Raw genomic sequence first — 26,843 nt, 5'->3', positions numbered from 1 at the left:
CTAAAACTCAGAGACGTGCAGATTTCAGAGGGTAGTTGTGTTTTGGGAATCCTGGAGGAGGTAGAGGTGAATTCTTCCTGCCTCCCTCTCGATCGAAAATACTACACTTGATCTTAGCCAAAAGGCCGAGAAAATAGTCCCGAATTCTCTGGTCCCAGCCTGTCCCTGGAAGTTCTCCATCTTATTTTCAGCCCAGCAACAATACATGCTTAAATAGGCAAGGGGGGCAATGTTTGTTTGTTTATTAATTTATTAATAGATTGTTGAAATCTGCAGGCCTGCCTCGTTCCATTGAAGCCAGTGGGTCTGTTCTGAGCCTGACTTTGTCGGATCTCAGCCCTCGAGCTCAAAAGCACTGGAACGACTCGACAGGCCGAGATCTCCAAAATTGCCCCACTGCAGCTAAACCACCTCTTAAGCAATCAGCAGCATGTAAGAGCAGTTAAAACTTCCCCTTCGGAAATACTTCTGTCGGTGACTACAGTGGGGGGTGGAGAAGACACCGAATGCGGCCCCTGGGACCTCTCTGCCTGGCCCTCATAACTCCCCGCAAGCCTTGTCCCAACCCATGGCCCTCATTGGCTCTGCACGCCCTCCTGGAGAGCGTTTTTGCCTCTGCAGAATGTGCCCTTCAACTCTGACTGTAATTTTTGCTTGACCGAATGGAGGATCAAGAGATGCGTGTTGAGGAATGAGCCCACTGCACGGAGCAATACCTCCAGGACCGCCTCTCCCCAAATAAACTGCCCCGGACTCTGAGATCATCCTCTGAGGCCCTTCTTTGTGTGTCTCCTCCCCATGAGGTCTGGAGGATGACAACACGAGAACAGGGCCTTTTCTGCGGTGGCTCCCCGTTGCTGGAATGCTCTCCCCCATGGCATACAGTCATACCTCATGTTGCGTCCGCTTCAGGTTGTGTTTTTTCGGGTTGCAGTCTGCTGAAACCCTGAAGTACTGGAATAGGTTACTTCTGGGTTTTGGCAATCGCGCAATGCGCAGAAGCGCTAAATCGCTCTTTGCGCATGCGCAGAAGTGCCGAATCGCAACCCGCACATGCGCAGATGCGGGTTGCGAACGTTGCGGGTTGCGAACGTGCATTCCGCACGGATCACATTCGCAACCCGAGCGGCTGTTGTATATTTCAGCGCCAGGCAAAAACATTCCTCTATAACCAGGCCTTTGGCTGATAAAACTATCTAGGGCCTTTTTGCTGTGTTTGCATACCCTCCAAGCGTCCTGGTGTTCCAGGGACTGTACATACCTTCCAACATTTTCCCGATGAAAATAGAGACATCCTGTTCAACAACAACAACAACAACAACAACAACAATAATACTTACCCATCTGACTGGTTTGCCCCAGCCACTCTGGGCAGCTTCCAACATATATAAAACCATAATACAGTGGTACCTCTAGTTACGAACTTAATTCGTTCCGGAGGTCCGTTCTTAACTAGAGGTGTGCTTTTGCTGCGCCGCTGGCACACGATTTCCATTCTCATTCTGGGGCAAAGTTCTCAACTTGAGGTAACTCTTCCAGGTTAGTGGAGTTTGTAACCTGAAGCGTTTGTAACCTGAGGCATTTGTAACTTGAGGTACCACTGTAAAACATTAAAAAAACTTCCCTCTACAGGGCTGCCTCCCGATGTCTTCTAAAGGTTGTTTGGTTACCTACGCCCCAACATTACTCCGATGAAAATATGGACACCCCAAGGAAAAGCGGGACGTTCCGTTATCAAATCGGAAACCGTGATGGCTTCTGTAAATCCGGGGTTGTCCCTGGAAAAGTTGGGACACTCAGGGGGTCTGCAGACAGTCTGGAATTACAAAAGCCACTCCAGCTTCTGATTTATTGAAACTGAAATACTTTATTGTCGCTTGTCCAACTTGTATACAGTGAGATTACAGAGCACCCCCCACTCAGCTCCCTTAGTCTTAATTCTCCTCGTTTACTGACACACACACACACCAAACCCCAAAGTCCGTTGCCCTGTTGTTATCTTTTACGGATAGAAGCTGTTCTTTACCCTGTCGGTGCGACTAATCCTGCTTCTATATCTTCTGCCCGAGGGCAGGAGAGTGTTATGTACTGAAGTTCTCACCCTGGGCCAGCAGGGGGATACTGTAGATAGTTATGCAAATAAGGGATCGAAAGTGACGTTCACTGATTGGATAGTTTTAGAAAATTGTTACAGTAACGTTGTACTGGAGCTCTATATATAAGCAGGCTGACTGAACCTTTCAGTTCAGTTCTGTTCTGGCCTGTGAATAAACAAGAGCTGTTTGAAGAATCGCTGTGTCGTCTGATATGTTCACCCACAACTTAACAGAGATCAAGAAAGTGCCGGCCAGGGTGTGAATCATCCCTGAGAATTTTCCTCACTCTCCCGAGGCAACGTTCTTCTGCTCTTTCATCCAGCAGGTTCACAGGACAGCCCATAATATCTTGTGCTGTATCCCAGAATGGCCCTATGGCAGCTGCGAGGGGTTAAGGAGTTTTCTCAGGGTTTGTGTGTCCCGTGTCCCGTTGGTGAAGTGGTGGAAATCCTCTGCCGGGGGGCGGGGTTGTGTGCCAAAAATGGGGGGGGGGGGTCAAGGAGGGTCACTTGATGGGAGTGAGAAATGTCCTTATTTTCACCTGAGGAATATTGGGGGTGGGGTCTGTGTTTGTGGGAGGGGGGTTGTTGCTTTGCTCTTGTTTTGTTTTTGCTTATTTTGTATTTTGTGTTTTCGTTTTGCGTTTTTGTGTTGCGGACCGCCCTGTGATATTCCAGTGAAGGGTTTTTTTAAGGGTTAGAGGTTTTTAAGCAGAGGTTGGATGGCGTTATTATCTGTCATGGATGCTTCAGTGGAGATTCCTGCATTGCGGGGGGTTGGGCTGGATGACCTTCAGGGGTCCCCTTCCAACTCCACAATTCGACGATTCCATGGTAATAAATAACAAAATAGTTGAAACTGGGGGGGAGGAGAAGGAGGGAATCAGAGGCTGAATGAAAGTGTAAATGGACAGATCCATCCATCCGAACTCCAGATCCATTCTGCCGGCCTGACTCCGCTTTCTTCTCTCTCTCTCAAATCTTTCCAGGGCAGCAAAGAGCGGTTCCATTGGCAAAGCCACAATGTCAAGCAGAGCGGGGTGGACGACATGGTCCTCCTCAGCAAGATCAACGAAGACGCCATCGTCGAAAATCTCAAGAAGCGGTTCATGGATGACTATATCTTCGTATCCTTTTCGTCCTTTCCGCCGTTCTTTCTTGCGTTCCCTTCTAGGTGTTTGGTGCCACATGTGTCCGTCGTGATCAGAGTCGAGGCATCTGACTGAGCCAAGTTCTCATTTCGGGCAGTGAATTAGAATCATAGAATTGTTGGGTTGCGAGGGACCCCCAAAGGTCATCCAGTCCAACCCCCTGCAATGCAGTTGAAGCATCCATGACAGAAGGCCACCCAACCTCTGCTTCAAAACCTCCAAGGAAGGCGAGTCCACCACTTTCCATCCCACGGTCGAACAGCTCTTATAGTCAGAAAGTTCTACGCGATGTTTAGTCACAATCGCCTTTCTTTGTCACTGGAAGTCATGGGTTCGAGTCCTGGTGTCCAGTGCGGGAGAAAGCAAGCTTGCTCCCTCTTCCATGTGGCAGCCCTTCAGATATTCGAAGATGGCTCTCCTATCGCCTCTTTTCCAGCTCCTTCAACCATTCCTCATCAGGTCTGGTTTCCAGATCCCTGATCATTTTGGACGCTCTCCTCTGCACACCTTCCAGCTTGTCGACATCCTTCTTAAATTTATACTTTTGCTCTTGCCTGTGCTGCTGTCCCCCTGTGTCACTTCCGTTCAGATGTCCCTGTGGTTTGTGGCAAGTACGTTCCTCCCCCTGCTCTTCCTCTCCCGTCATCCGCTCCAAATTTGGCAGTCCCGGCAGAGCTCTGAAAGCCTCCTCTTCGCTCCACAAGCCCATTTCTCTGCCGATTTCCCAAATGTTTTGATGCTCCCATTGAGGGACTCTTTTCCCAGTGTGAGTTCCTGCATTGCGGGGGGGGGTTGGACTAGATGACCCCCGGGGGTCCCTTCCAACTCCACAGTTCTGCGAAATCCCCTGGTGCTGTTCTGAGAAGCAGTCTGCCCTAACTCCTGCAAGACGGACCTCTGGAATGAATTAAGATCTTAACCAGAGGTACCACTATATAATCTGAAGGTCCACAGAAGTTCTAAGAATTAGCATGCAATAGAGATGGAGATGGGCTTAGTCAAAGTCACGGGACTCTTTAGCTATGTGGGATAAACGCACACACACCGAAACTGAAAAGTTGTCTCGCTTTCATCTTCCTGCTTAAAAATAGCGCCGCCCACAGCAGCCGTTGTGGAAAGGACTTCCGTACTGTGGCCTGAGTCATCCAGAATCGCCACAGCCCACATAAGTCAGGTGCCCAGGGGGATGCTAAAAGGTCAGGTTCGCCCCCTGAGGGCTGGATCCGAACCTGGGTCCGCCTCGGATGCTTAGGGACCATGCAGGGCAGAACCACAGACACTGCCTCTCAACGCTGCAAGTGCAATTGGTGGTGGCGGTTGCTGGGAGGGTGGGAGCCCGGGAGCCCAACAGTAGGTGGCGCCAGAGAGAATGGCCGGATGGTTCTAGCTTGCAGGGCGGCCGAGTTTGCAGGCGCAGCCGCACCTTGGGCCAGTTGTACATGCCATGGCGCCTTGGGGTCCATGGGGCGCTGCCCCCCTCACCTTGGACAGCCATGACCCAGCCCTCATTTGCTTGCTATACTACTTACAAGCAACCTGGGAGCTGAGCTTCTTGCAGAATTCAGCAAGGATCAACCCAAGTGTCCTGATTTTCCAGGAATGGTCCCGGATTTACAGAAGCCACCCCGGCTTCTGATTTCATAGAATCATACGATCGTAAAGTTGGAAGGGACCCCAATGGTCATCTAGTCCAACCCCCCCCCCCCCGCAATGCGTGAATCACAGATAAAGCATCCCTGACAGAGGGCCACCCAGCCACTGCTTATAAACGTCCCAAGAAGGAGACTCTGCCACCTTCCATCCCATGGCCGAACAGCTCTTACTGTCAGAATGTTCTTCCTGATTTTGAGTCGGAATCGCTTTTCTAGTGAAATAAAAAATTTAAGGTTATATATATAACTGCATATATCAACCACATGTCTGAAACCCCACAGAAAAAGTCCTGAAACCATGTTGTCCCTCCCAAATTGACCTCAAATATTTCTCTGCAAGGTCGAAGGAAAATGGAAAAGCCTCCCCATTGTCTTTTCCTTCACAATTCCTGTTTTAAGGGTATGTCTGTGTATGAATAGGGTGAGCCTGTGACCTGGCTCAGGAACTAAGTATTTATCATTGCAAAAGACTGGCCAGGCTCCCCAGGGTATCCAATCAAGTGAGCGTTAACAGGTAACCTGCCAGACAGGCGGTAAACAACGCACTCAGATTTCTGTGATGTAGGTATGAAGTTTCTGGGGGTGGTCTTGGACTCCAGGGGGCAATTTAAAATGTCTATATAAGGGCAGGCACACCTGGGTTCTAGGTCCTCCTCCTTCTCCTGCGTGTGAAGGGGGCACCCTGTTGCAACAGTTCAATAAAGATCAGGCTTACTAGATGCTTTGCTTCTCAATATTCTCTGGTTGGCCTCTGTTCTTTTCTCTAACCGATGGAGAACCTGCAAAGGACTCTAGAAGGGCTCTTGTGTTCCCCATTAGGGAATAAGGGCAGATTTTCATTTATTACACTTGTAACCTGAAGCCACAGGTTCGAGTCCTACCCTCCCTAGCTGGAGAAAACAAGAAAGCCACATCTTCCCCAGGTTTTAGGTCCATGCTTGAATGCTGGCTTCTGAAGCTGGGATGGGGAGGTGCATTTCAGGCAAGGTTACCTATGTTGTTGTTTAGTCATTTAGTCGTGTCTGCCTCTTCGTGACGCCCTGGACCAGAGCACGCCAGGCACTTCTGTCTTCCACTGCCTCCCACAGTTTGGTCAAACTCATGCTGGTAGCTTCGAGAACACTATCCAACCATCTCGTCCTCTGGCGTCCCCTTCTCCTTGCGCCCTCCATCTTTCCCAGCATCAGGGTCTTTTCCAGGGAGTCTTCTCTTCTCAGGAGGTGGCCAAAGTCTTGGAGCCTCAGCTTCAGGATCTGTCCTTCCAGTGAGCACTCAGGGCTGATTTCCTTCAGAATGGAGAGGTTTGATCTTCTTGCAGTCCATGGGACCCTCAAGAGTCTCCTCCAGCACCAGAATTCAAAAGCATCCATTCTTTGGCGATCAGCCTTCTTTATGGTCCAGCTCTCACTTCCATACATCACTACAGGGAAAACCAAAGCTTTAATAAAATGGACCTTTGTCGGCAAGGTGATGTCTCTGCTTTTTAAGATGCTGTCTAGGTTTGCCATCGCCTTTCTCCCAAGAAGCAGGCGTCTTTTAATTTCGTGACTGCTGTCACCATCTGCAGTGATCATGGAGCCCAAGAAAGTAAAATCTCTCACTGCCTCCATTTCTCCCCCTTCTGTTTGCCAGGAGGTGGTGGGACCAGTGGCCATGATCTTGGTTTTTTTGATGCTGAGCTTCAGACCATATTTTGCGCTCTCCTCTTTCACCCTCATTAAAAGGTTCTTTAATTCCTCCTCACTTTCTGCCATCAAGGTTGTGTCATCTGCATATCTGAGGTTGTTGATATTTCTCTATAGTTTACCTATAGAGAGAGACAAAATATATTGAGACAGACAGACAGGCAGATTATTCCTTAACAGATGGCTCTCAGACCTATATTGGACCCGTCCTCATCTCTGTCAACCCCTTCAAGCAAATGCCCTATTTCACAGACCGGGAAGTGGAACTTTACCAAGGAGCAGTAAGGCCCTGGAGTTGTGGGGCTGGGGGAATGGGTCGGGGGGCCGCCAGTGGGCACCCCAATTTCTTAAGGTGGCCGAGCCCCTCCCTGCCCTCTGACACGGGTCTGGCTACAGCAGGAGCCCCGGATTCACGCCTCTCTGGTGTTCTGTCCTAGGCACAGTACGAAAACCCGCCCCACATCTACGCCTTGACCGACAACATGTACCGAAACATGCTCATCGACGGGGAGAACCAGTGCGTCATCATCAGGTAAGGAAACAGAGGATAAAACAGAATGGAATCGCTATCCATGCTAAAGAGGATTTGCAGCTAAAATTGACAGAAGCTGCCAAACTGGCAAGTCCAGCTAGTGAAATTATAGATCAAGAAGAGGCAGGATTGAAGGAGCACTGGAAAAGGTTGGTCGGTTATTTTTAAATATTGCTTTTTAAAAAAAATATTTTTTATTAAGTTTTACAATTTTGTATTCATCACAATGACATTATGTCAAGAAGAAGAAAAAATACAATTCCCAACACACACACTCCAACTTCCCTCAACTTCCTCTTCTGGTTCTTTATACATTAACTCCTCCTGCTTATTTTATATTAATAATAATAAAAAAATTTAGTTATACCCCGTCCTCCCTGGCCAGAGCCGGGCTCAGGGCGGCTAAAACCACTAAAATTACAGTAAAAACATAATAGGAAAAGAAAAAAACCAATTTAAAATACAGGTTAAAATGCAATTTAAAATGCAGCCTCATTTTAAAAGTAGCCCATAGATCAAAACCGTAAGGGGAGGGAAACATAAGGGTCAGACTGAGTCCAAACCAAAGGCCAGGCGGAACAGCTCTGTCTTGCAGGCCCTGCGGAAAGATGTCAAGTCCCGCAATATTATACCTTAATATTGCATTCTTTAAGCTGAATATTGCTATATTCTTAGCATTTTTACACCATAATTGTTTTCAATTTGCCTCTTACACTTTGTTATTTCCCTGTTATTACATCTTGATCTCTATGTTTGTTTTGTTGTAAGTGTCTGCTCAAACCCTGCTAGTGAGTCCACTTCTTTTTTACAATGCTTCTGTAAATACAACATAAACGGCTCCCAGTCTTTTTTTAAGTCTCTGTTGTCCTTAACTCTAAGTCTTCCAGGTAGCTTTGCCATTTCAGCATATGCCATCATTTTAAAAAATACTGTAAAATGTGTTGAGGCGCAAGTAGCCTTAGAGTAAAACCTGTATTTGAAAATATTGTGGAGAAGAGAAGGCACAGAAGGACTGTAACAGGCAACATTATTTGGAAAATTAGGGAAAGCGTGGAGGAGGGCAGAGGGGAAGTCCAAAGTGAATTGATTGTTAATTGGAAAAAGTTGTGTTAAGCTCTTTTGAAATACAATCATACCCCGGGTTATAGACGCTTCGGGTTGCGCGATTTCGGGTTGTGCATCGTGCCAAACCCGGAAGTACAGTGGTACCTCTGGTTGTGAACGGGATCCGTTCCGGAGGCCCGTTTGCAACGTGAAAAGAACGCAACCTGCAGCGGTGCGTCTGCGCACACATGGGTTGCGTTTGCCGCTTCTGCGCATGCGCTTATGTCATTTAGCACTTCTGTGCATGCGTAGACGTAACCTGAAAGAACATAACATGAAGCAGACGTAACATGAGGTATGACTGTACCGGAACAGGTTACTTCCAGGTTTCGGCGCTTTGTCATGCGCAGAAGTGCTAAATCGTGCTTTGCGCATGCGCAGAAGCACCGAATTGCGACCCGTGCATGTGCAGACACGGCGCTGCAGGTTGCAAACATGCTTCCCGCACAGATCACGTTCGCAACCCGAGCGTCCACTGTATATAAATCATTATATATTGAATCATGATCCGGGTGCTTGGCAGCTGGGAAGCCTGATGTCCTGGCAAGGTAGAGAGACCGTGGGGCTTAATCCCCACTCGGTCCCTTGCCCCGCGTCACGGCCTCTCCCAGGTTTGGGGTTGTCACGAGGGTGAAACCTGGATGCATCAGGGCTTCCCTGGTTTGCTTCAGGGGATGTGGTAGTGGGAGAAAAAACTCCTCATGTTTTTATCCGCGATCTAATCTCACCTCGGGGTGCCACTGAAGACAGTTAGGAAACTCCAGCTAGCGCAGGATTCAGGGTCCAGGTTGCTTATTGGGGCAAAACAGGTTGAGCATATTCTGGTCCAACTGCCAATCAGTTTCCAGGCCCAAACCAAAGTGCTGTTTTTGTCCTCTAAAGCATGGGTAGGCAACCTAAGGCCCGGGGGCCAGATCCAGCCCAATCCCCTTCTCAATCCGGCCCCTGGACGGTCCAGGAATCAGCGTGTTTTTACATGAGCTGAATGTGTCCTTTTATTTAAAATGCATCTCTGGGTTATTTGTGGGGCATAGGAATTCGTTCATTTCCCCCCCCAAAAAATATAGTCCAGCCCACCAAAAGGTCTGGGGGACAGTGGACCGGCCCCCTGCTGAAAAGGTTTGCTGACCCCTGCTCTAAAGCCTTAAACAGCTCAGGATTGCAATCCCTCCAGGACTGCCTCTCTCCATATAAACTGCCCCGGACCCTGAGATCATCCTCTGACGCCCTTTTTCATGTGCTTCCTCCATGTGAGGTCCGGAGGGTAGCAACACAAGAACAGGGCCTTTTCTGTGATGGCTCCCCGTTTGTGGAATGTTCTCCCAAGGGAGGCTCACCTGGCGCCTTCATTATTCTGTTCTGAAAAGAGGCATTCCCTGTTCCTGAATAGATGCGTTCTCCCGTCTCTTGCATGCCGTAGATTTTGCTTCTTCTTAGCTCAGGGAGCATCTGTGTATAATGAAGGCGCCAGGCAAACTTTCCTGGGGAGAGCTTCCCACAATTGAGGAGCCACCACAGAAAAGGCCATGTTCTTGTGTTGCCACCCTCTGGACCTCTCGAGGAGGAGGCACACGAAGGAGGGCCTCAGAAGATGATCTCAGGGTCTGGGTCAGTTCCTATGGAGAGAGGCAGTCCTTGAGATATTGCGGCCCTGAGCCGTTTAAGGCTTTATGGGTCAAAACGCCCAACATCTTTGATTATTAACCACCTGGGAGTCATATCTGGAGGACCACAGTTTCCTCATCCCAGCTCTGGCAGATAGAAGGAGGACTCCTGACTCGCCTGAGCTTCTTTTTTATAAATGGTCCCCACAGTGGCATAGTTCTGCCTGCCAAGAACAAGCTTCTAGAGATACAGACTTATCTGCCCAGTCTATCAGCCTTCTCTGAATTCAAATGGGTGTCTCATTCCAATGGCAAGAAAGAGAAACCCAGCAATCAGGAGACCACTTCAGCTCCCCCATGATGGACGATCTGGGATGATTGAGCAAATCAAAACTCAGCACAAGGTTACGCAGACACTAACATACAAACATACACACTTCTTCCTCTAGCAGAAGTTCTGCCGTTGCCCTTCAAGCAGAACTCCTGGGGCAGGCGTGGGGTTTTGTTTTTTTACCACGGCTGCAGTGACTTAGGAAGAGGCCTGCTGTTAAAGGAAAAGGAAAAGGAAAATATATATACTGTATAAATTTAGGGCTTGGGGGTTTTGTTTGTTTTTCCCTGATGAGATCATTGCAACAGATTTGTTGCAAAATGTTGAGCAACTTCCCCATTGAAGTCTGCGACGTTCTAGCAGACGGTTTGCATTGCAAGCCAAGTTTCATGGGGCAAAGGGGTGCTTCCCATTATAACCAAAGAGGACATCCTGGGGTCCCCTTAACTTTGGTGATTTCCCAAACCCTGGGCTTTGAGGGGAGCCGGTGGGTCTCAAACCCTCGGTGAGTTAGGGGCTTCCCCTCCAGGTAAAGACAGACTCCGGCGGACAAAATGGACGAGACCAAGACTGGGCCCCATGGTCAAGAAGGCGGTTTCTGCCCGTGCTGTAGAGGGAAGTGTAATAAACGAAAATCTGCCTTTATTCCCTTATGGGGGACACAAGAGCCCTTATAGAGTCCTTTGCAGGTTCTCCATCGGTCAGAGAAAATAACAGAGGCCAACCAGAGAATATTGAGAAGCAAAGCAGCTAGTAAGCCTGGTCTTTATTGATCTGTTGCAACTGGGTGCTCCCCTCACATGCAGGAGAGAGGAGGACCCAGAACAAAGGTGTGTCCACCCTTATATAGACATTTTAAATTGCCCACCCTGGAGTCCAAGACCACCCCCATATACATCATACCTACATCACAGAAAGGGCGGTCTACAACAGAAATCTGAGTGCTTTGTTTACCTCCTGTCTGGCAGGTTACCTGTTAACGCTCACTTGATTGGATACCCTGGGGAGCCTGGCCAGTCTTTTGCAATGATAAATACTTAGTTCCTGAGCCAGGTCACAGGCTCACCCTATTCATACACAGACATACCCTTAAGACAGGAATTGTGAAGGAAAAGACAATGGGGAGGCTTTTCCATTTGACGTTGCAGAGAAAACATTTGGTCAGTTTGGGAGTCAATATTGGTTCCAGGGCTGTTTTCCTGTGCTGCTTCAGGCATGTGGTTTATATATTTATGTACGTGTTTGCTTGGTACATTGAGGAACATTTATTATATATATAAGACCTTAATTTTTTTATTTCAGAAGTGAGGGGCCGGTGGGGCTTGTCTCCTATCTAGGAGAAGGAAAACGGGGGTCTCAAATCTCTGCTGCCTTTACAGGATATATTTGGGAGACGAAAGGGCTTCAGGAGTGAACCCTACACAAATCCAGAGCGAAGTCCCTAAGGCAGGCAGGGCTGTCTTAAGCATATCCGCCGCCGTGGTGCAAAGCTCCCTACGTCTCCCAGAATTTTTTAGGGAGGACAGCGCTGCCAGTGGGGCTGGAGGATGTGGGCAGTGGCTAGGGGGCGGCTCCTCCGGCAGGGAAGAGGCGGAGGCTGGACGTGGCACCTCCCAGCTCAGCTGGCCACTTTGTGGTGCGGTGGCCACGGCAGACAAAGGCTCCGGGCGCAGTGCTGCTTCAGCGCGGCATGGCAGATGCGGGCGAGGGCGGTGAGCTGATGCCAGGAGGTGCCACATCCAGCCTCCGCCTCTTCCCTGGCGCCCTCCAGAACTTGGCACCCTGGCTCCCGTGCCACTAGCCTCTATGGATAAGACGGCCCTGGCGGTTGGAGGGTGTTTTGCATGCCAAACATGGTGCCAAATGTCTTGCTCTGCTTTCCTTTGGACACCAGCAAGGCTGAAAGGCGGGTCTTGTCATCTGGGCAGCCCAGGACCTCCAGACACACTGACCAAGCTTGGGCCCCGGGGAGGTCATTTCTGTGCCGCTCACGCAGCGGTTTGACTTCACTCCAAAAAGCACGCTGTCTCTCGATACAGACGGCAGTCAACAATGCTGAACTAGGTAGGCCATGTTGGTCTGACTCTGTATACAAGGCAGCTTCTGACATTTTGACGTGTGTGTTTCAGCGGCGAGAGTGGTGCAGGGAAGACGGTGGCCGCCAAATACATCATGGGGTACATTTCCAAAGTTTCCGGAGGTGGTGAAAAGGTGCAGGTAGGTTGTTTCGCCCTTTGACCCTATCCGAATTCTGTGTTTTGTTTCAGTTCTGAAGTCTTGCTTCCTGTCCCATGGGCTAGCTCTGGGCTCCACATCTGGCTGGATGACAAACTGATTCAGGCCGATTTAGGATCTGGCTGTGGGTTGAGTCAGGTTCAAAGCAGCCTTAGATCGCCCCTGCTCAGGTTGGGCCATCTCCGGAGCAATCTGGGGCTGTTAGATGGGTCAGAGGGGCTGCCAGGTCTTCCTTCGCTGGCGTGCTCCCCGCAGGGAAGCTGCTGGGGATGCGGCGCCCTGCAGGATCGAACCCTCTGCTCACCAGCCGGCAAGGTTAATGAAACACGAATAAATAATAAAACCTGAACTGAACATTCGCCTTGCCCTGAATTGGTCCAGGTCAGGTTGGGGGTTCCCCAGGTCAGGATCCTGGGTTGAATTCAGAGTTATTTACTCTGCAAAAGGAGGGGAAAACTAGATTCAGAAATGCTGTGAGGGTTTAGGACAACTCAGTTCCATTTTGCCTTGCTCTCTCTTGCTCAATTCCACTGATGTTGGTTTCTCTTCCTTCCAGCACGTTAAAGATATCATTCTCCAGTCCAACCCACTGCTGGAAGCGTTTGGCAATGCCAAGACTGTCCGGAACAACAACTCCAGTCGATTCGTAAGTCTCTGCAGGGTCGTTGTTTGGGGAGTGAAGACTTGGAGCTCCAGCTTTGGTGGCTGCTGCTGCCAATAGGGCAGGATGGGGGACCTCAAGGCAGGGGACCTAACGCAGCCAAAATACATGCTGGGGGGTTTTTTAGTTGAGATTCCTACACTGAAAAACTGGATTTGCAAAATGACCTGCTGTGGGTTGTCTCCTGCTAAGTTCTACTCAGAGAGCACTTGAAACAAATGGGCCTTGGTGACTCATGCCCATTGGTTTCAGTGGGGCTACTCTGAGTAGGGCGAACATTCAGCACGAGCCTGTGTCTCCGTCTCGCCCTGCCAGGGGAAGTACTTTGAGATCCAGTTCAGTCGTGGAGGGGAGCCCGATGGAGGGAAGATCTCCAACTTCCTGCTGGAAAAATCCCGTGTGGTGAGCCAGAACGAAAGCGAGAGGAACTTCCATATCTATTACCAGGTAAGAGCTGACGAAGCAGGGCTGGGTCAGTTAAGTGTCTAGATGTGCATCTGCCTAAGAAGCACATCTAATGTATTGTTGCTTGCTTGCCTGCCTGCCGTTCTGCAACCATGCTGGAGTGGCCCTGGCCACCTACTGGTGGCTAGGTGAAGTACAGCATGGTGACAGCCTTAACAATTTTATTGTAAGGTACAAAATTAAATAAAATTGACGGATATAATAAGGCATAAGTAAAAAAAAATAATTCAGAAACAATGGAAATGTTTAAATGATTATTTATACAAGCAGGGCTCAAATATGAAGGTTTGGTTGTGTCTAGATTAACCTTGTGAAGAATACAGAGAACATAAAGATTTGATGGATTATGAAAGAATCTAAGGAAGGGAAATGATTGAAGAACAGATGTAAATGCGAGTAAGACAATTAAGAGACGTGTGGTGAATGCAGTGGAAGTCTTTTATAATATTTAAACTAAGATTTATATATTGCAGTACAGTGGTGCCTCGCAAGACGAAAATAATCCATTCCATGAGTCTCTTCGTCTAGCGGTTTTTTCGTCTTGCGAAGCAACCCTATTAGCGGCTTAGCGGCTTAGCGCTATTAGCGGTTTTGCGGTTTTGCGGCTATTAAAGGCTTAGCGGCTTAGCGGCTTAGAAAAAGGGGGGGAAGCGAAAAAAATCGCAAGACTCGCAAGACGTTTTCGTCTTGCGAAGCAAGCCCATAGGGAAATTCGTCTTGCGAAGCGCATCGAAAAACGGAAAACCCTTCCGTCTAGCGGGTTTTTCGTCTTGCGAGGCATTCGTCTTGCGGGGCACCACTGTATTTGAAGCAAGAATTTGGTAATATTTCAGGTTATGAAAAGTATTTTTTCTTTTTTTCTTTATATCTTTTATTTTTCCTTTTCTTTCTTTTTATTTTTATTTTCATTTTGGAAATTCTGTATATAATTGTGTTTACAGTGTTATGTACTGTTCTTTGTTTTTCTTTGTTTAATATATATATATATATATATACATATACATATACATATACATATACATATATGTATATATATTCCTTCCAGTAGCACCTTAGAGACCAGCTAGGTTTGTTACTGGTATGAGCTTTTGTGTGCATGCACACTTCTTCAGATACCACAGGAAAGCTCATACCAATAACAAACTTAGTTGGTCTCTAAGGTGCTACTGGAAGGAATTTTTTTCTTTTGTTTCGACTACGGCAGACCAACACGGCTACCTACCTGTAACTAGTGAGAAATTAAAGAAAAGTTCTTGTGCAAGGAGGCACAGGGATGAGCTCACATCATGCACCATTGTGCACTGACTGCCCGGCCAGAAGTAGGCATGGTCAAGCACTTTTCCATGCCCAAGATCTGTTAAAAGTGCAACTCCCAAACCTTGAGCATTATACCATCCCTGCTGCCAGTCCATGCACAAAGAATATTGCCTCTTCCATACATTCTCTCACCGCAGAAATCTTCGCTAGTCCTGCCATCTCTGTTTGTGTTGCATATTTTTTCTCCCCCACGTGTCTCGTTTTCCAGCTCATCGAGGGAGCCTCCCAAGACCAGAAGCACAATTTGGGGATCATGAGCCCAGATTACTACTACTACCTGTCCCAGTCAGAAACGTACAAAGTGGACGGAACGGACGACCGGAGCGAATTCCACGAGACAATGGTGTGGTCATATTTTTCCCGAATCATCAAAACCCTGCCATTTATTAATTTCCACGTTCCCAAATCTGTAACACCCTTATATGCTCTCCCTGCCTCTCTATCAGCTCCAATGGGCACCAGCAACCACTGGCTGTTGGGGACGCGGGTGGCGCTGTGGGTTAAAGCACAGAGCCTAGGACTTGCCGATCAGAAGGTCGGCGGTTCAAATCCCTGCAACGGAGTGAGCTCCCCTTGCTCGGTCCCAGCTTCTGCCAACCTAGCAGTTCGAAAGCACGTCAAAGTGCAAGTAGATAAATAGATACAGCTCCGGCGGGAAGGTAAACGGCGTTTCCGTGTGCTGCTCTGGTTCGCCAGAAGTGGCTTAGTCATGCTGGCCACAGGACCCGGAAGCTCCCTCAGCCAATAAAGCGAGATGAGAGCCGCGACCCCAGAGTCGGCCACGACTGGACCTAATGGTCAGGGGTCCCTTTACCTTTTTAACCACTGGCTGTTATTCGCAGTCAGCTATAACATGGACTTCCTCTCTCTCTCTCTCTCTCTCTCTCTCTCTCTCTCTCTCTCTATTTCCTGGGCTTCCCCACACCACCCCAGAACGCCATGGACGTCATCGGGATCTCTGGCCAAGACAAACAGCTCATCCTACAGATCACAGCCGGCATCCTTCACCTCGGCAACATTGGATTCCAGGAGCAGGGCAACTACGCCCAGGTGGAGAGCCCAGATTGTGAGTTGCTTGCCAACCTGCATTGCAGGGGGGCTGGACTAGATGGGCCTTGGGGTCCCCTCCAATGCCACAGTTCTATGACCCTATGAAATATTGCTCCAAATGAAGCGGTGCAAAAGGCCTGGGGAACCTCAGGCCCAGAGAGGGAGAAAACATGGCCTTTCGGGACTCCATGGCCACGCCCCTTTTATCTAAACCACGCCCCTCACCAGGCCTGCTTCACAGCTGGAGAGTAGGGTGTGTGTGTGTGTGTGTGTGTGTGTAAGAAAATAGCCCAAGCCTGGGAGGGAGCAGGATGTGTTTTTCTCATGCAAAGTGTCATTCAAGAGGTATCGGAGATAAATGTTTTCAAATTGATTAATGATTACCATGGATAGAAGAAGATTAGGACAGCAGGGGTCAGCAAACCTTTTCATCAGGGGGCCGGTCCACTGTCCCTCAGACCTTGTGGGGGGCCAGACTATATTTTGAGGGGGAAAATATGAACGAATTCCTATGCCCCACAAATAACCCAGAGATGCATTTTAAATAAAAGGACACATTCTACTCATGTAAAAACACACTGATTCCCGGACCGTCCGCAGGCCGGATTTAGAAGGTGAGTGGGCCAGATCCGGCCCCTGGGCTTTAGTTTGCCTATCCATGTCTTAGAGCAAAATATACAATAGTATGACCCCCCCCAAAAAGACCATAAAACCTTCATTCCCTCCCCCCTTTAATCATAGATATGAGGCATCCTTAAGACATAACTGGAATTTTAATTACATAAAAATCAGGAACCGGGACGGCTTCTGTAAATCTGGGAGTGTCCCACGAGCACCAGTGGCTGCTTACCTGTGTCTTGCGAACGGCAGGGGCTGCTTCAAATGGCGGCCGCTCAAGCGCTGCTGCTGCTGGCACCATCAAAGCCCAGCCCCCTTCCTCCTCTAGGCAGGGCAGGGAGAAGCCGGGAGGAGGGAGGGAGGGAGGAGGTGCCACCAGTGCCGCCATGGGAGGGAGACGGAGGGAGAGGGAAAGAACGCACGCGCTGGTGATCCAAATGGCGATTCCTGGACCGTCTGTGGGCCAGATCCAGAAGGCAATTGGGCCTGATCTGGCCCGCGGGTTTTAGTTTGCCTACCCAGGGGTTAGGCTGAGGGAAAATGGCAACTGGCCCCCATGTTCATCAGGCAACCTTTGTGGCCCAGCAAGGGTGTGCAAACCGAACTACCCTACAAGGTTGTTGTGAAGATCATTCCCTAGCCCTGAAGTTCAGGGTTATGCAGTGGCCGTGAGTTCCACAGGCCTCTCTAGAGATGCTCAACTGCCTCTCCCTCCCAACTCCAGTGCTGGCCTTTCCTGCCTACCTCCTGGGGATCGACAAGAATCGGCTGAACGACAAGCTGACCAGCCGGAAAATGGACAGCAAATGGGGGAACCGGAAGGAGTCCATCAACGTGACCCTCAACGTCGAGCAAGCTTCCTACACCCGCGACGCCCTGGCCAAGGGGCTGTACTCCCGAGTCTTTGACTTCCTTGTGGAGGTGAGGACTGGCCTCATCCTGGTCCAGGGTGTTAGGGGAGGCTGGGGCCACTGGGGCAACAGGGAGTCTTGTCTATCGCTTCCAACTCTGTGGTTCTTTGGATCCCAAAAGTGTTGGGACAAGATGGCAGCCCCTTCATAGCTTCCAACTGGATGGTTGTTGTTGTTGATGTTGTTGTTGTTGTTGTTATTATTATTATTATTATTATTATTATTATTATTATAAAAGTATTATAATAATTTTTTATTTGTACCCCACCCATCTGGCTGAGTTTCCCCAGCCACTCTGGGCGGCTACCAACAAAGATTAAAAATACATTAAAATGTCACACATTAAAAACTTCCCCAAACAGGGCTGCCTACAGATGTCTTCTAAATGTCAGGTAGTTGTTGTTCTCTTTGACATCTGGTGGGAGGGTGCCACCACCGAGAAGGCCCTCTGCCTGGTTCCCTGTAACCTCACTTCTCGCAGCGAGGGAACCACCAGAAGGCCATCAGAGCTGGACCTCAGTGTCTGGGCAGAACGATGGGGGTGGAGACGCTCCTTCAGGTATAGTGGACCAAGGCCGTTTAGGGCTTTAAAGATCAGCACCAACACTTCGAATTGTGCTCGGAAACGTACTGGGAGCCAATGTAGGTCTTTCAAGACCGGTGTTATGTGGTCTCAGCGGCCGCTCCCAGTCACCAGTCTAGCTGCCGCATTCTGGATTAGTTGTAGTTTCCGGGTCACCTTCAAAGGTAGCCCCACATAGAGCACATTGTAGTAGTCCAAGCAGGAGATAACCAGAGCATGCACCACTCTGGTGAGACAGTCCGTGGGCAGGTAGGGTCTCATCCTGCGTACCAGGTGGAGCTGGTAGACAGCTGCCCTGGACACAGAATTAACCTGTGCCTCCATGGACAGCTGTGAGTCCAAAATGACTCCCAGGCTGCACACCTGGTCCTTCAGGGGCACAGTTGCCCCATTCAGGACCAGGGAGTCCTCCACACCTGCCCACCCCCTGTCCCCCAAGAACAGCACTTCTGTCTTGTCAGAATTGAACCTCAATTCATTAGCCGCCATAATCAAATATGGAAGGGTGAGACTGGTCTGCTTCCCTCTTCTGACTCTATGGTACCTTGGAAAGCAAATATGCAAGTGTGAGAGTGAGCCATTCATCACTTCCAGTTCTATGGTTCCTTCAAAATCATTAATGGAAGGATGAGACTTGTTTGGAGAGCAGCCTGTTTCTTGCTTCCAACTCTGTGGTTCTTTGAACACCAAATATGGAAGGGAGGAATAGCCTGAGAGTGTTGGAACAAGATGGCGGCCCATTTCTTCCTTCCAGCTCTATGATCCTTTAAAAACCGAACGTGAAAAGACGAGAGTTATTGGAGAGCCGCCTGTTTGTCGCTTCCAGCTCTATGGTTCTTTGAAATAGAGGGGTGGGGGGGACTATTCGGCGGGATCCACCATTGATCCTACATGATATCCCTTGAAAACCATGGAAAGGGTTTACTTGGGCACATTAAGTCCAATGGGTTTACTCTGAGTGGAACTTAGCTGGAAGCAACCCTTTGCCTTTAGGATTAGCGGGTTGGGCAAGATGGCAGCCTGCTTTGCTGCCGGTTCCTCGGTTGTCCGCTCTGCATTTGTGCAACCTTCTTGTCATCCTTCCGCCATGTTTGGATGGTAACCAATCCTCTCTCCTTTGCCTCAAGTCCATCAACAGAGCCATTCAGAAGCCGCACGAAGAGTACAGCGTTGGCGTTCTGGACATTTATGGGTTTGAAATATTCCAGGTAGGTGTCTTTGTTCCCCCAAGCCACACCCCCTCTCAAGGCCCTGCTCCACACCTCCGTGAGCCTTTTCACGCGGCTGGAAATGGGTCCTTGAACTCTGATAATGCCTCTTGCTTGCTGGGGTGAAGGGTCAAGGGTGGTGTCTCTGTGGGGGGTGCAGGAGTGACATTTGCATGCACTGCCCCGCCCACTTTGACCTCTGGCCCCGCCCACCGCTGCCATGTGGCCCCCGGAATCTTCGCCCAAGGGGAACACGGATCACAATTTGAAAAACCACCCCAGGTTTAGAAGATAGATGTGGGGGTTTAATTCTCTCGCCATCTCCAGAAACCACAATACACCGATCGCCACAGCTTGCGACCTGAACTGGGCATGTCTCTGTTCCCTGTGATATTAATAATAATAAGAATAATTTATATCCCGCCCTCCCCAGCCAAAGCAGGGCTCAGAGCGGCTAACAACAATAAAAGTAACACAGCATTCTAAATTCAATTCATTCTAAAACCAATTCAGAATCAAATTAATGGCAACCATTGGGCTAGAGTGCTATGAGGATTACCAAAGGAGGGGGTCAGGCTGGGCCCTGGCCAAAGGCCTGGTGGAACAGCTCCGTCTTGCAGGCCCTGCAGAAAGATGTCAAGTCCCGCAGGGCCCTAGTCTCTTGTGACAGAGTGTTCCACCAGATCGGGGCCACAGCCGAAAAAGCCCTGGCTCTGGTTGAGGCCAGCCTAACCTTCCTGTGGCCCGGGACCTCCAAGATGTTTTTGTTTGAAGATCGTAGGGTCCTCTGTGGGACATACCAGGAGAGGCGGCCCCATAGGTACAAGGGTCCTAGGCCGTATAGGGCTTTAAAGGTTAAAACCAGCACCTTAAACCTGATCCTGTACCCCACCGTGAGCCAGTGCAGCTGGTATAGCACCGGGTGAATGTGATCCCGCGGCAAGAACCCCGTAAGGAGCCTCGCCACGGCATTCTGCACCTGCTGGAGTTTCTGGGTCAGTCTCAAGGGCAGCCCCACATAGAGCGAGTTACAATAATCAAGTCTGGAGGTGACCGTTGCATGGATCACAGTGGCCAGGTCAGGGGTAATGCCTTTTAATCTCTCTCCTCCCATCAGAGAAATGGCTTCGAGCAATTCTGCATCAACTTTGTGAATGAAAAGCTGCAGCAGATCTTCATTGAGCTGACCCTGAAAGCAGAGCAGGTGAGGTCTACGCCAGGGTTCAGAAGGGCGAATGCAATAGCTCCAGACCACACAGAGCCTAGGACTTGCCGATCAGAAGGTCGGTGGTTCGAATCCCCTTGACTGGGTGAGCTCTCGTTGCTCAGTCCCTGCTCCTGCCCACCTAGCAGTTCGAAAGCACGTCAAAGTGCAAGTAGATCAATAGGTACCACTCCGGCGGGAAGGTAAACGGCGTTTCCGTGCGCTGCTCTGGTTCGCCTTTACTCTTCCCTTGCATTTTCTTCTGGCTCTTCCCACCTGCAATAGACAAGTCATTAAACATTTAAACGCCTTTAACCGGTTTGTTGCTGATATCTATGCATGCCACCTTGAATGTATTTTAATATGCAGAGTCTAAATGAAATGCATAAACATACCCTGCTGGCTTGCCTGCCCAATATTCTGCTGTAATGCTGGAGCTACTGCAGCCATCAACTGCAGAGTGATGACAGCCTTACAACTGTATTATATAGCAAGAAACAAAAAACCCGGAGTTTGGAAAGGGTTTCCTCCCCCATCCCCTTTCAAGGTGAAAAGAGGGGGTTTTCTAAAAACAAAATCAACAAGTGTGCCCATCCCACACATCAATCAGGGTGACATCAAGAGTTAACTCCTCAATTCTTGATATATTATGGTTTCTTTAAAAATAAAAAACCTCGCATTTCCAGCTCGTTCTCTTTGCCTTAGGAAGAGTATGTGCAAGAAGGGATCAAATGGACCCCAATCGAATATTTCAACAACAAAGTGGTGTGTGACCTCATCGAAAACAAGCTGGTAAGAGAGCACCCCCCCAAAAAAGTCCCCTTTTACATAAAAAAAGTGTAAAGGAATAGTTGAGCATAGACTGCTATACCCTGTACATTTAAATCACATGACTTCCTCCAAAAAAAGAATCCTGGGAACTGTAGTTCACCCCTCAGAGAGCTATGATTCCCAGCACCCTGAACCAACAACATTTCCCGTGGTTCTTTGGCATTCATGGGCTTGCGATGGGTGGTGTGTACACAGCCGTACTCAGAGGACGCCCGTTCAGACTTAAGGGCATGCGTACCTTAATTCCATTCGTTTTAACACATCTGCTCTGAGTAGAATTTAATTGGGTGCGACCCAAAATGTGTGCATAGAGTGTCAGGAGTTCAGCCTACACTCGAGTAGGACCCTGGCAGAGACACATGCCCAACTAGCACGTTCCCTCCCTCCTGGTCGATCGTTCGGAAGCTTCAAAAGCTTTCTTCAGCCCGAACATCACAGCGACTGATGCCAACAGACACCGGCACACAGAGATCCGCAGAGTTTGTGCAGTTGTGTAACAGACCTCAGCAACTCAGCATTTTGGCTAATCTACTTTACATATAAACACACACGGAGCACTGCAACATGGCTCCCTTTCACTCTAGCATCAAACAGCAAAGAGACAAAGAACAAAGGACAATAGTCCCACTTCACGGAACACAGGAACACAAACATCCTGTCTCCGTCACTTCCCACTCTGTGGAATGAAAACACACACCGTCATGTGATAGACAGCAATCCCATGACTGCAATCATGGAGCAGGAATTCTAACATAGAGAACAGGCAAAACACAAGGAGGTTGGGCGGAACAAGACCTCCAGCAAGGCTGAAGCAGGACGTAATTAGCCCCCCTCCACTCTTTTCTTCCAACTCCCAGAATCCTCCGGGCATTATGAGCGTCTTGGACGACGTCTGCGCCACTGTGTACGCCAAGGGCGATGGAGCTGACCAGACACTCCTTCAGAAGCTGCAGTCGGCTGTGGGGAACCACGAACATTTCAATGGGTCCAACATGGGATTCATCATCCACCATTATGCTGGCAAGGTCTCTGGAGCTCTGTGGGGCGCTATTCTTATCTACATCAGTGGTTCCCAATTAGCTAATTTGCTATCCTCGTATTATTTTACTTTTAAAGCCCATTTTTAAATAAAACTCTTGTGGATCCTTCCCCCCTTCATTTCATTTCTGCACATGCGGCATCTGCTGGGGATTCTCTGTTTGTGACTCCTGCATTGCAGGGGGTTAGACTGGATGACCCTTGGGGGACCCTCTTCCAACTCCGCCGTCCTAAGATTCCATGGCGCTCGTTTCCAGGTGTCCTACGACGTGAGCGGCTTCTGTGAACGCAACCGGGACGTGCTCTTCACCGACTTGATCGAGTTGATGCAAAGCAGCGAATTGTGAGTTGCCGGGATCCCTGCGGTTGTGAGTTTCCCCAGAAACATCTGGCAGTTAGAAACAGGCTCTGGGAATTTGCTAGATCCAGGATGGGAAACCAGCAACACTTCTGGGAGGTGAAATTCAGTGGCTTCTGGAGGGGCTGCAGGTTCCCCTATCCTTGACAGAATAAGATTCAGTCCCTGCAGTATGCAAGAGATGGAGAGACACGTCTGTTTAGAAGAGGCACTCAGTCCTGAGCTACATAGAGATTATCTGTTTGGAAGAGGCATTCTCTCCTCAGATGTGAGTGAGTTCAGGGCAGCTGTTTATCAGCTCCATCTGGTACGCAGGCGGAGACCCTCCCTGCCCGCAGATTGTCTTCCAGAGTGGTCCATGCTCTAGTTATCTCCCACTTGGACTACTGCCATGCGCTCTATGGGGGGCTACCTTTGAAGGTGACCCGGAAACTACAACTGACCCAGAATGCGGCAGCTAGACTGGGGACTGGGAGCGGCCGCTGAGACCACATAACACCGGTCTTGAAAGACCTACATTGGCTCCCAGTACGTTTCCAGGCACAATTCAAAGTATTGGTGCTGACCTTGAAAGCCCTAAACGGCCTCGGTCCAGTAGACCTGAAGGAGCGTCTCCACCCCCATCGTTCTGCCCGGACACTGAGGTCCAGCGCCGAGGGCCTTCTGGCGGTTCCCTCCCTGTGAGAAGCAAAGCTACAGGGAACCAGGCAGAGGGCCTTCTTGGTAGTGGCGCCCGCCCTGTGGAATGCCCTCCCACCAGATGTCAAAGAGAAAAACAACTACCAGACTTTTAGAAGAGATCTGAAGGCAGCCCTGTTTAGGGAAGCTTTTAATGTTTAATAGGTTATTGTATTTTAGTGTTCTGTTGGAAGCTGCCCGGGGTGGCTGGGGAAACCCAGCCAGGTGGGCGGGGTATAAATAAATTATTATTATTATTATTATTATTATTATTATTATTATTATTTAGAATAGTTAATCCCACCACAACCACCTGGGGGCAGTACCACCCACTTTGCGAACCCCTGCTCTAACCACTACACCACACTGGCTATGCCCAGGGTCAGGGACAAGAAGGGAGGAGGGGAAGTGGGATGGACAAAAATATTTCAGAATTAACCAGCTGTCCTGAGTCGTGTTGACAACAGGGGACTGTTTTGCCCTGGTGGCATCAAAGTCACCGTGGTTTGAGGAAGGTAAACCCTACATGGAAAAGGAAGCTCTTCAGCCCTGCATAGGGAAGCTTTTTAAGGTTTAATGTTTTATTATGTTTTCATATATGTTGGAAGCCACCCAAAGGGGCTGGGGTAGCCCAGTCAGATGGGCGGGGTACTAACAACAACAACAACAACAACAACAACTATTATTATTGCCAGATCCCTCTGTTTGGTCACTGAGAAAAAGCAGGCGAGGGTGGGTTGGCTTTGGGGCTATGTGTGTACTCTCAGCTTCTGCCTTAAAAATGGAGCATGAAGTTTCTAGACCTCATGGGAGTGCTTGGGAAAGTGCATAGCACTGATTGCTAATAATAATAATAATAGTAATAATAATACCAACTCCCTTGGTCTGACTGCCTTATCTGCTACCTCAGTTCTCTCTTTCGGGGAACGTGGGGTGGGGTTTACTGGCTTGACATAACCAGGCCCCCAAACCTTTCGCCTCCCAGCGGGTTCATCCGGGGACTCTTCCCAGAAAAACTCGACGCGGATAAGAAAGGGAGACCCACCACAGCGGGATCCAAAATTAAGGTGAGTCTTTGTTTGGCCTGATCCGTTTCATAGCTGAAGGTAGGAAGCATTTGCGTGGGATAAAACTATCCATGTATTATGAAGTCCAGAATCGGAGGCAGAAGCGGGAGAGGAGGGAGACCAAGAGGCAGAGAGGAAGTTCGTCTGGTGAAGAGTCACGGATTTCTCCCCCTCCTGCTGCAACCAACTCCCCTCCCTCTGGTCTCCCAGAACCAGGAGAGGCATGAAAGGGGCGGAGGAGAGGTTGGCTGCATGAAGGCATAGTCTCCGATTGCTTGGGGAAAGTCCCAGACAGAAGGGGTCTTAGATGGTTGTGGGGAGGCAGGGACCTTCAAGACCCACTGAAGAAGAGTTGCTGGTGCTGCTGTTCAGATCCTGCTTTTCCTAATAAAGAGTTAACCCCGCTTGCTTCCTGCGATTGACTTCCGGCTCATTCCTGTCATTTGCCCCCTGGGCTGGGTAACACCAAAAAACTTGAGTCTTCTGCTGTCCATCAGGCAATGGCTTTTCCCACCTGCCTTGCTCCACCGTCCAGCCCAGGATTTCCCAGACTTGGATCTCCAGCTGTTGTTGGACTACAAGTGCCATCATCCCTAGCTAGCAGGACCAGTGGTCAGGGATGATGGGAATTGTAGTCCAACAACAGCTAGCCACCCAAGTTTGGGCAATCCTGATCAAGCCCTGGGAGCCTTTCCCAGACTTTGAGAACAGCAAAAGCAGCTGGGAAGAGTGCATTGTGACTTGCCATTATTTTTACTTATTATAGTTTAGCTATTCTTTCTTGTAACTGATAAGTGTAAACTGTTTAATTATAATCTGTTGATTTAATTTTATTGTTTATTATTGCATTCTAATTGATTATTGAATATAGCTTTATTTGATATAAGTTGTTTATTTTAAGGGACACGGATGGCACTGTGGTCTAAACCACAGAGCCTAGGGCTTGCTGATCAGAAGGTTGGCAGTTCGAATCCCTGCGACGGGGTGAGCTCCCGTTGCTCGGTCCCTTCTCCTGCCAACCTAGCAGTTCGAAAGCACGTCAAAGTGCAAGTAGATAAATAGGTACCGCTCCGGCGGGAAGGTAAACGGCGTTTCCGTGCGCTGCTCTGGTTCGCCGGAAGCAGCTTAGTCATACTGGCCACATGACCTGGAAGCTGTACACCGGCTCCCTCGGCCAGTAAAGCGAGATGAGCGCCGCAACCCCAGAGTCGTCCACAACTGGACTTAACGGTCAGGGGTCCCTTTACCTTTACCTGTTTATTTTAAAGTTATTGTGACTTTATTTGTATTGGATCAAATTGTTATGGTGAATGTTTGATGTTTCATTATGTTTTTATATGTGTGGCTGGGGCAACAATGCCAGACGGGCTGGGTATAAATATTATTATTATTATTATTATTATTATTATTATTATTATTATTTCCCTAAAAGAGGCAGGCCAATGATCTGGTGAACACCTTGATGAAGTGCACCCCCCACTACATCCGCTGCATCAAACCCAACGAGACCAAGAGACCAAGAGACTGGGAGGAGAGCAGGTAAGAAAGGATGGTGGGAGACCCAGATCTGAGAACTGAGAACTGAGAACATGAGGAGAATCCTGCTGTGTGACATTTTAATTTTTAATCTTTGTTGGAAGCCGCCCAGAGTGGCTGGGGAAACCCAGCCAGATGGGCAGGGTACAAATAATGAATTATTATTATTATTATTATTATTATTGAATGTCTCATCTCAGAAGAGGCATTCTATTCTGCTTGAGAGAGGGAGAATGTGGATTGCAAAACCCTGTCTTAGAAAAACCATTCTCTCTTCGGTGGGAGGATGAGGAATGAGAAAGGCAAGCTGTGTCTTAGAAGAGGATGACAAGAGGGGAGCAGAGATTCCCTTAAGAGAGGCATTCCCTTCTCATATATATATATATGTGTGTGTATATATATATATATGTTTTTTTAACATATCATTTCCAACATTCATATAACATAATTTCTTATCTTATACATTATTTTTTACTTCCGTCAACGCCTCTGATGATTTTCCGTTTTTATCACTTATTCTGCATTTCTTAATTTCTCTATTACACTTAATTATCATTAACCAATAATTCTCCTCATAATCTTTCTTGCAATATTTCCAACAGTCCACCTTACAAAACTTCTTGCAGTCCTACTAGCGTAATCTGTTCATCACAATTACTTTTCAAATAGTTCATATATTTGCTCCAGTCCTCTAAGAATCTCTGATCCCGCAGGTTTAGAATCCTTCCTGTTAATTTATCTAGTTCTGCATTGTCCATCAATTTCATCCTCCCTTCTTCTTTTGTCAGTAGTTCTTCTTGTTTCCATTTTTGTGCCAATAATATTATTGCTGCCGTTATCGCATATAAAAACAACTTACAATCCTGTCTATTTATATCATCTCCTACAATGTCAGAGAGGCAAAGAAAGAATTTCACAAATGCATATAT

General features: G+C 48.6%; 1 protein-coding gene across 1 annotated transcript in view; it reads left to right on the top strand.

Annotated features, from left to right (window-relative positions):
* Positions 1–26,843, top strand: part of MYO1F (myosin IF) — a 50,619-nt gene that overhangs the window by 9,391 nt on the left and 14,385 nt on the right. Inside the window, exons 2-17 of the mRNA XM_080988778.1 lie at positions 3,085–3,222; positions 6,775–6,864; positions 7,021–7,115; positions 12,284–12,371; positions 12,946–13,035; positions 13,366–13,497; positions 15,041–15,175; positions 15,766–15,898; positions 17,225–17,421; positions 19,122–19,202; positions 20,320–20,406; positions 21,112–21,198; positions 22,095–22,262; positions 22,533–22,618; positions 24,297–24,378; positions 25,811–25,917. Coding sequence (XP_080844904.1) covers positions 3,085–3,222; positions 6,775–6,864; positions 7,021–7,115; positions 12,284–12,371; positions 12,946–13,035; positions 13,366–13,497; positions 15,041–15,175; positions 15,766–15,898; positions 17,225–17,421; positions 19,122–19,202; positions 20,320–20,406; positions 21,112–21,198; positions 22,095–22,262; positions 22,533–22,618; positions 24,297–24,378; positions 25,811–25,917 — 1,796 coding nt within the window. The remainder of the gene's footprint in view (positions 1–3,084; positions 3,223–6,774; positions 6,865–7,020; positions 7,116–12,283; positions 12,372–12,945; positions 13,036–13,365; positions 13,498–15,040; positions 15,176–15,765; positions 15,899–17,224; positions 17,422–19,121; positions 19,203–20,319; positions 20,407–21,111; positions 21,199–22,094; positions 22,263–22,532; positions 22,619–24,296; positions 24,379–25,810; positions 25,918–26,843) is intronic.

Source organism: Podarcis pityusensis (assembly GCF_964106645.2).
Source record: "Podarcis pityusensis genome assembly, chromosome: 18".
Classification (NCBI taxonomy): Eukaryota; Metazoa; Chordata; class Lepidosauria; order Squamata; family Lacertidae; genus Podarcis; species Podarcis pityusensis.
The sequence above is the reverse complement of the archived record's forward strand: the minus strand, read 5'-3'. Positions and strand labels throughout refer to the sequence as shown.